The sequence below is a fragment of the Penaeus chinensis genome, chromosome 12 (assembly GCF_019202785.1).
Source record: "Penaeus chinensis breed Huanghai No. 1 chromosome 12, ASM1920278v2, whole genome shotgun sequence".
Taxonomy (NCBI): domain Eukaryota; kingdom Metazoa; phylum Arthropoda; class Malacostraca; order Decapoda; family Penaeidae; genus Penaeus; species Penaeus chinensis.
The window spans coordinates 36,527,739-36,537,738 of record NC_061830.1 but is presented as its reverse complement, the minus strand read 5'-3'; the positions used below and the strand labels follow the sequence as shown (position 1 = coordinate 36,537,738).

The 10,000-nt window shown below is 34.4% G+C and overlaps 1 protein-coding gene across 1 annotated transcript in view; it reads left to right on the top strand.

Moving 5' to 3' along the window:
• The window catches only part of LOC125031279 (THO complex subunit 3-like), a 10,081-nt gene extending 2,754 nt beyond the window's left edge, over window positions 1-7,327 (top strand). The window contains exons 2-6 of the mRNA XM_047621943.1: window positions 240-396; window positions 1,227-1,440; window positions 3,481-3,642; window positions 5,772-5,925; window positions 6,939-7,327. Coding sequence (XP_047477899.1) covers window positions 240-396; window positions 1,227-1,440; window positions 3,481-3,642; window positions 5,772-5,925; window positions 6,939-7,049 — 798 coding nt within the window. The 3' untranslated portion in view covers window positions 7,050-7,327. The remainder of the gene's footprint in view (window positions 1-239; window positions 397-1,226; window positions 1,441-3,480; window positions 3,643-5,771; window positions 5,926-6,938) is intronic.
• Window positions 7,328-10,000: the final 2,673 nt, after the last annotated feature.

Here is a 10,000-nt window from a genome sequence, read left to right as displayed (position 1 = left end):
TATAGGCTTAACTGATTTTCTACCACAAATTATGCTCTTTATAAATTCCTTGCTGATCTTGGTTGTTTTTTTTAAGACTTCTCTTGTTGTTTTTTGTGTGTCTATTGACTACAAAAGTTTTTTAAACTAATGATGCATTCCTCCTCCTTTGTTTGTAATTTACTATTAATTGATTATTTATTATATGTATATGTGTTGATTATTTTCTCACTGGAGGCTAACATACATTTTTTCCTCAGAGGAAAGACTATACATACAAGGGCCATGGGGACAGTGTGGACCAGCTGTGTTGGCACCCCACACACTCAGAGCAGCTCACCTCGGCCAGTGGGGACAAGACAGTCAGAATATGGGACACGAGGACGCACAAATGCTCTGCCACTATAAATACGAAAGGTTTGGGGTGTTCTGCATACTGTTTCTCTTCTCGTTCTTTTTCTTGTCAAGGCTTATTTATTTCTGTCTTTCATTTTTTTTTATTGACCTTTTTATTCTTAAATTAGGGATATGTTGCCAAATAATAATTAAATATTTTGTTAGCATGCATTGAATGCGTAGTTTATTAAATTTTTTGCAGTTTAAAATTGTCTTAGCTTTAAAGTATAACCTTTTATATGTGTGTATAGATTGTATATTTATTTTTAGAAGTTACACTTACGGAATTAGGGATAAAGTCGTAGATATTAATATTTGTTTTAATTCATTCTCACAGCAAAAATGATTTTACATGAAATTATGTTCATTCAATAATAACACAAAATTTCAATTGTATTCACAGTTTTGATTTGTTGCTTTCAGTTGACAAATAATTATGTGTTGTGATTTTATTTATATACAGTAGGTTTATATTCAAAAGTTCAGATTTTAGGACAGGATTGTTTGCTGAGATTTTTACAAAGGAATAAAAATAAAAGACACTTTTCTGTTTTGATTTACTTAATTTGCATTTGTTCACTGTGTATAGTGTAGATGACTAGTAGAGAATTGTTAATATTGTTCAATAATCCAAATATTAGAATCCATATGGGGTTGAACTCAGAACCGCTTTCATATGTTATGTGATGTAATGAATATTTTTAGTTTTTCAGCAGACATTATACCAGATACAGAAAATATTAAATTGTACATTGTAGATTTGATTTTTTTCTTTTTTTTTTTTTTTTCTTTTTCTTTTTTTTTAAATTTGATATGTATGTATATATTTGACAAGTGGATTAATCTTCCAGGGGAGAACATCAACATCACCTGGTCCCCAGATGGTCAGACGATTGCTGTCGGAAACAAAGAAGACCTGGTGTCGTTTATAGATGTCCGTAGCCAAAAGATCCGCCACGAGCAGCAGTTCAAGTTTGAGGTCAATGAGCTGTCATGGAATAATGCAAATGACCTCTTCTACCTCACCAATGCTCAAAGTGGGCAAGGATATATTCATATATACAAGTGAGTGGAACTGCTGTTGGATGTGACTGGCTGTGTACATGTGCATTCTGATTTCCGTTAGCTGTCCCAGAGGTTTTGGATTCCAAGAGTGAATCTTGTGCAGGCCAGTGTTTTTCTCCCTTTTTGTATATGTTTTCATTTGTTGTGTAGAATTTTGTATATGATAGCCATTTTAGTGGTGGTTGTTGTTGTTTTTACTCTTTTATAGTGTTGATTAGGTATATATCAACATTGTTTTAGATTAATGTAAGAGAGATTTTGTTACTTTTCAGATTTGTTTTCATGAAAAGTACGATTATCATATATATGTATAGGCTTCTTTACCTGAATACAATGTAGAAAAACAAAAACAAAGAAAACATTGTATAATCTTCAATGAGCAGGGCAACTTGTGTTATGGCCAAAGATTGACCAACTCCAGCCATGGTTTGACATTTGGTGAGACGGAATGTGCATGTCTGTCTGTGTTAGTGTATGCACACACTCATGTATGTGTGTGTTTAGTACTTTGCAATTTTTCAAGTACATTGAAGTTGAACTTAGGTTTTGCCATTGCTTTCTTCCTACACTGAGTCCATGTTTCTTGTCAAAGAGCTGGTTCCCTATTTCAGGGGCACAAATACCTCATTCTCAGTATCCTTACTGGAGGATAGATGAAAGAAACAAGACCATGATGAGGTAACAAGGGCAAGAAGAGCTGCTAGGTGGTGTGTTGTGCATTGGTGGTGGTTGGCTTGTGGGAAGCACCTCGGCATCACTGGGTTAGAGGAAAATTATTCAGTGCTCTTTTCAGGCAAATAGATTTTCATAAATTCATGTATTCTCGTTGTGTTAGTTAAATCTTTAGGTGTGTGTGTGTGTGTGTGCCTGCGTGTGGACGTTGTTTAGGGAAATGGTACCTAGTCTTATTGATATGGAACTTGCGGTGATATATAACCATATCAAAGCTACCTCTATGGTAAAGACTTTCCTGAGGACAAGCTGTTATATTTTAGATGGTTCTTCATGTCGATTAAGAAAGTTGTCGGCACATAGCAGGTTCAGAGCCTTGAAACTTTAAAATGAGAAGAAAGAGAATGGAGAACTGTAGGCTCATGAAGGGATATCCATTAGGAGCCTAGATGATTTGCTTCAGGGGATAGGGAAACAAATACAACCATTGACACTAGCCGTGGTTGCACTCTTGATATTGATCTGTGAAAGAATTCATCCAGAATGTATGGTTTATGATGCCAGATAGTAAGAGTCTTCCTATAGATGTATTTGTTTGATGTAAATGCATGTTGAACCCAGTAATAACAGGTAAAATTATTGGTAAAGTCTGGTGACGACATGCATGCATTAGTGGATGTTGTTCAGTACCTAGGTGATTGTTCAGCTTATGTGGTTGGATGTGCAAGACCTGATTTTGGTGATCAAAACATGAATTCATTACTCTGTGTCTGATAATATTTGCTCAAAACTTGATATTGCAGTGCCACACCATTTTTCTGATTAATTTGTTTTTCTAAAATCATAAAATAATTAAGATAAGGTACAATTGTTTATTGTTTAACCCATGGCATGAGTAGCCCAAAATAGTGTCCATGCAAGTTATCATGGTGGATGCGGCTAATTATTCCAGTATAAATAGTTTTCAATTTGTATGCTTCCAAAGTTGTCCTAAACCCTTGTTCTTTATATAAGATAATCAATACAAAGGGAAAAAATATCCTGACCTCTTAATTTATTTTTATCTCATTCAGGCAATTTGAAATTGACAGTCGAACAGCAGGTAGTGTATCCATATTATTTCCTGATTCCATGGGATTAGAATTATTAAGAAGGAATATTTATCATACTTATGTTATCATTTATAGTAGATAAATAGTTTATGAAGTTTGAAAAATTGACCATGATGTAACATTTGAATTATTAGTCTATTAGCATTTTGAAAAAGTATTAAAATCCTTTTATCATATAATTACATTTTGATATTTTTGGATTATCTAAAAGATTTTCTACTCTTAATAAGCACATCATTGTTCCTATTCCTTACAGTTACCCAGAGATGGAGTTGGTGCACTCCATCCATGCCCATCCTGGCAACTGCATCTGTATTAAGTTTGAACCCCAAGGTAGATACTTTGCCACAGGGTCTGCTGATGCTCTTGTTTCCATATGGGATGCTCAGGAACTCTACTGCAGGAGGACATTACCCAGGTATGAAGAAGCTCTTGCTAAATATATACTTCTGGTGGTACAGGAATTTTTGAAGAATGAAAGTAGATATGCTGATTATGAATGAGGAATGCATTAGGCTGCATCCTCACTGGCAGTGAGCTGGTGCAAGTGGGTACAAGCAAAAGTATTATAGCATTGTAGCCTATAAATGTGGCAACAAATGAGTACAGGCCAGCATGAGAACTGACTGTTCATTTTTTTCTTTTAGACTTCTTGGCACAAGCATTTGCTCAGGGACCATACATAAAATTATTAGTTCAAATAAAGCTCTCTCACTTTACTCATAAAAAGTTTATTCAGTGAGGACATCGCAACAAAGCAGTTTCCACCCACTCATGCTTGCCTGCTCTTGTTACACTTTAGTTACAGTATTTTGTCTTAACAAAGAAACAGAAACATCTATATTGAGTAAGAACAGTATCATAAAGCAGGATTTTATGAGTATTTTTTAATGAAGCAAATACAATTACTATTTTTTTTTAATTGATCTAAAGTTTAGTAATATCTATAAAAATCTGAAATTTCATTATTTTGGATGAGGAACAATATGATATAATCCAAGATAAGTAAAAGTATGGCAAAAAAGTATTGTTTTGCCATCTGTCTTTTGAATATTCATGAACCAGAATAAATGCAGAAGTAAGTAAAGACACTGAAACTTGTGTTTAAAAGCATATTAAGGTAGAGGCATTGATAACTTTTATGAGTAATAAATCCAGGTAAAGTGTTTACTAATTTTTTGTGAAGAAATTTTATTGGATGAGTATGCACTTGTTGACTGCATGTTGGTTTCTGAAAACAGCAGCATCAACATAATGAACTAAATATTACTTTTTATTGTAAGAAAGTCATTCTTATTTCCAAGATAAATACTATTGTTCTTTTTTCTTGTTAAATATAAGTTATCTGTATTAGGTCTGAAGCAGATTTTACATAACGTTATCAGTGAACTTTTCCAATATTGTTCTTGCTTCACTTGCCCTAAGGCACAGCAGTTCCATTTATAAAATGACCCTGATAGAGTAGAATTAACTTGATATGGTAGAATTAACTTATATTAATTGAATATGAAATTGAAGACTTGCATTATTATGGATCATGGTTCCCTTTTTTTATATAGGCTAAGTAAAATGGTCCTCAGCCTTTTAATGCCATTACAGCTTCTCTAAAGACTATTCGTAACCTTTATAACCCTGGTGGTGGTCTTTTTTATCAGTTTTGTTTATGCAGGGAGGTGGTTACTATGCTTAGCCAATATTACCTGTCTTCATCTTTACTTGACTTCTCATGAAAGAGTTAGTTTTATTAGTTTTGTCATTATTAACAAAAAAATAACTTTATTGGTGAAAAGAATTGCTTTTCCCTGAAACTTCAAATGAGTTAAGTTGATGAAGTCAAGTAAGCTGAGGAATTGACTCCTTGGTGTCTAAAAAAATAAACAAATGAAATAAAGCCAAACCATAGTGGATTATGCATGTATCTATGCACTTCTAGCATCAATGGGTTAATCTGATACATGAGCTGAATATAATCTGTAAACCATATTTTATTTATTGTATACAAATACCAGTAAATGCCAGTTATTAAAACAACAGGATAAATCCTATTAGTTATAAAATAAGTCATATATTTCATTACTGATTTGATAGAAGTCAATGTTATTTAGTAGATCCAAGTTCCTGTTAATAGTAGTATCATGAGTGAATATGTATCTAACAGAGGAAATTCCTTCATCTTGATATGTGTATTTTTCTTTTCGTTTTAATGTATAAATTGACTGTTGGTCACGAGGAGCTATTAGTAAGACCTAGCCATTGTCAGTTTTTGAGAAGAACATTAAAAAAAACTAAAGGTTTTGTGGAATATAAGTGAATATTTATACATTTTTTAATTTCCTCATTCTAAGTTTTGGTGGATTGATATTGATTTTTTCTGAAACAGTGTGCAACAGTGTGAATTTTCTCATTACTGTCTTATAAGTAGTGTTGTTTAATACAAGGGAAAGGGTTTATGCATTGTTTACTGTGTATTGCAAATAGAAGAGGTTATGCAATAAGTATAGCAAGAATGTTCACCATTATGTTGATGACTCATTACTTTTCTTGCAGATTGGAGTGGCCTGTTCGTACCTTGAGCTTTTCCTACGATGGCCAGCTCTTAGCATCAGGAAGCGAGGACCAGACCATAGACATAGCTCATGTTGACACAGGGGAGAGGGTTGCACATATCAGTGTGGCTTATCCAACCTTTACCTTAGCTTGGGTAAGTAGCAGAGGGAAATTAAAGATATGATAGCTGACTCTGATAATATTTTATTGATAGAGGAGTCCCTAGAGGATATTGGGTTGAATTATATAGATCATTATATAAGAATTTATGTTTAAAAGATAGCAACAATAATCACCTTGGGAACTTATTAATAAGCATTTCAATTTACAAGAAAATATGATATGAAGCTTGAAGTAGAACATTTATATGCAAATGATTCAAATCATTAAACACCAGTCACAAATATTGTAGAACCAGCAAGGTGTGGAAAAGTGTTCAGCCACCTGTGCTTTACTAACGATAAGAAATGTGTAAGCCTCTTGCTGCAATCTAATCTTTAGATGGTTTGCTTAGGCAGGAGATAGTAACAGTGCACTCATATGCTGTAAAGAGCTGTTATCAGTTAATTTCACTTTTTATCAATTGTCATTTTCTATTTATGTGCAATGATTTTCTTTTCCTGCATAAATGTATTTTTTTGTTTCTTTTCCTCTTCCTGGTCATTTTGTTATTAGTATTTTTTTCTTTTCTTTTCTTTTTCTTTTGCTTTTCTCCTCCTCCTCTTCTCCTGTCTCTTGTTCCTACACTATACTCTCTTTCCTTCATCCTTTACCTCCTCCTCTTCCTCCCAATTCTCCAGTTTGTATCCTCCCCTTCCTTCATCTATAGATTCTTCTCCCTTTTCTTCTTCATTCATTCTCTACTGTTCATATGCTCCCTTCCTCTCCTCATTCTATAACTCTTTCTCTTCCTTCTCCTCTCTTTTCTCTTGATCATATGCTTCCTCTTCCTCCTCCATGTCCTCTCCTCTCCTCTCCCCCTCCTGCTATTCCTCCACTCCCCCTTCCGTCTCCTCTCCCCTCTCTTCCTCCTCCCCCTCCTCCAATTCTCCCCCTCTTCCTCCTCCTCTTCTCCCCCTCCCCTACACCTCCCCTCCACCTCCTCTCCCCACCCTCCCCTTCCCTCAGGTTATGTAATAGTGTGAGATCTTTTGTTTTTCCTTTCAGCATCCACGACTCTTCCTTCTGGCATACGCCTGTGACGACAAGGATGACCGTGAGCGAGACCGAGATGCAGGAACGGTGAAGCTTTGGGGTCTGTCAGGCGAACGTAGCTGATTTCTGGTCCTACTTTTGGGTTTTGTTGAATGTGATTTTTATTTTAATTTTTTAAGTTTGAGGAAGTGTGGTAGAGAGAGAGTACAAATAGAAAGAGGGAGATACCATATGGATACCTTACACCCCAGTCTTTTCTTAACAGATGTTATAGTGACAAGGTCGATTTTGTTCTATAAAAGTTAAGCATAATACTGTATTCCTATATTATGTTGTCATTGAGTATCTGTAAAATGTTTGTATCTTTTGATACATGGACACAAATAAAGTCTTTTTGAATATTAATTGTTTATGTTCCCCAGAAGTAACTCAGAGTGTTTGCTCTATCATTTTTTAGACATTCACATATGAAACATGCAATGTTCTTGTTTATTAGTGATTTTAAAGGGAATTATGTATGTTCAGTTGCCTTCTTTATAGAAATTCCAAGTCATTTATTGCTGTTGTTTCATATTACTCTTGATATTGTGTAGTTTGCTTGTACTTTTAGCAGGAATATCACTTTGGATTACACATTATTATTGTTAGTATATCATCATCATCATCATCATCAGTGTTATTATTATTATTATTATTATCATTATTATTACTATTATTATTGTGATTGAAATGTTATTTCCTTTACTAGTTAAAATGCATGATAAAGCTTGAAGATTTTTATCTTCAATTAATTATGTTGTGGATATTAAGGTAAGTCTGAAGCTGTATTGGGAAAGTTCTCATCATTTAGAAGTTCTTACTTTTCAGATGGGCCTCTGTTCTAAATCTGAGTTTAGGATGCAATAAGACCAGCAGCGCGAACACAGACAGTTACATTCATAATTATATGTGTTACCCTTCAAGTAAATATGGTTAGGTTAATTTTATTAATGTGATGATCCTTTTCTTGCATCAAAGTTTATTAAGTGTAATACTTCTGAATATTTGAAAATGTACAAGAGCATTAAAGGGAAGGATAAGAAAAGTGCAACGCTCCTAAAATTTCCAAGGTGGTCGCCTAAGGGACTGAACATAACTTTTTCAGTTTTGTCCAAAACTCTATGCAGAATTATAGTGATATTATATTGCACATTATAACACCTCTATAGCACTACATGATTTTATTTTGGTAATTGTGTGTGCTGTGGCAGGAAATTATCTTGTTAAAAGGAGAAGAAAAAAATTATTTGTAAGAAAGGCATCCCACATCAGACATACTAATTGCTTGTAAATTATTTCTTACTCTAACCATTAACTAGCAAAACATGGCACAAAATTTCTCAGGATGAGCTAATGGTAAACAGCCAGCACCTGATTTATCATTAGTTAAAGGAACCGGTTAAACTGCTATGCTCTAGATAAGTACCACTTCATTATAAGCATTACTTTTTTAATTTGGTGAAGGGGTTAGTTTGCATGTTTTGTGTTTTTTTTTTTCTGCCTGTGCAGATATCAGTCAGGGCCAATAGTGTTGTTAGAGGGGCTTATCATGCACGTGGTTAAACTCAGTCTTATCAACTGATATGGCAAGTTAACCAACAAGATGAAGTGCATATTAGTGGTCTTAGTAAAGGATGTGTTCAAATACCCATCCCATATGGCTTAAAAACCTATGAAATCGATGAAGGTCAGCACTCCCAATAAGGATCTGGTGCGGCGGGGACCTAACAGACATGGCCTCCCCACACAAGGAAATGTGAAATGGCACCCAGTCTTTAAAGCATATTAGAAATGAGATAAGGTCATGGAAAGGTCAGAGGAAATGTAGTCAATTATAGTGAAGGAGTATCCAAGGCACCATTGAAGTATTTACCAAAATCTTTTCAGTGTGTACGGTATGTGGGTATACTCAAACATTGTAGCCAAATCTATACCCACACCATAGGGTAAGGATTTCTAAATCAAAATATCCTCTACTAAATTCTGCACGATTATAAATCATCTGCATTATCTTTCATTCTTTAAAACTTATTTGCAACCAGAATGACAAATGTCATACATTTATTCTCTGAAAATGAGGGAACAATTCACGGCTAACAATGATCGCATTAAAGAAAATTGCACAGCTTTATTTATCCGCTCTAAACACGCGATGTAGGAACGAGATCTACTGTATTGCTCGAGACTAAATATATATGCTATGAAAACACGTTAATGGTTACATTATTCTTCATAGTGAATGGAGCGTAAAATAGATCGCTAACAATATACTTGTATAGTAGACTTGAAAATACTACCAAGAAAGTCAAACCTCGAAATTGTAGATTCGCTGCAGCTATATCCCCGCAACAAATTAGATAAACATAATTGTTATGTTAATTACTACCAAGACTTGCGTAAGCACTGAACTGTGATCAGTACTTCAACCATTAGAGGTATGACAATAAATTAATGCCTGGTCAACAGCACTTCACCTCTTCTTCAGTGAAAATGCGACTTAACTTCACTAGTGTTCTTGAAAATGTAAATCGTCTGTAATTTTCATGACTAGCCATTGTGATTGGTTAATTCATAACATTTACATAAAATATAGTGTGTTGTACTCGGAAAAAAACACCCATTAAAACGGTGATTATGGGAGCTCAAACTTCAATCCTATTCATTATGAATGAAAAGCTGTATTTGGTAACACGCATTCACTCTGCATCTGACAATCCCCTTTTATATATTTCCAAGAAAAAGTGCTCATAAATACGTCCATGTCCTGAACTTTAACAGAACATTTTTGCACTACCTAATCGTTTTCCGAACGTGTTAAAAAAAAAGTTTTCTGTACATCAGAAAGTTACCAAGGTAATTCTAATCATGTGTTTATCGTCTCTGCTAAATATAGATATTCAGATTTTTTTTCTTAAGAGGAGTTATCACCTATTACGTGACAGGAACAAGACAGCAGGATAAGGCGTGCTCAAGGAAGGGTCAATGACTGGAAAAACATAATCCCCAACCCAAAATGCTTTGTTGAAATGTTTTTG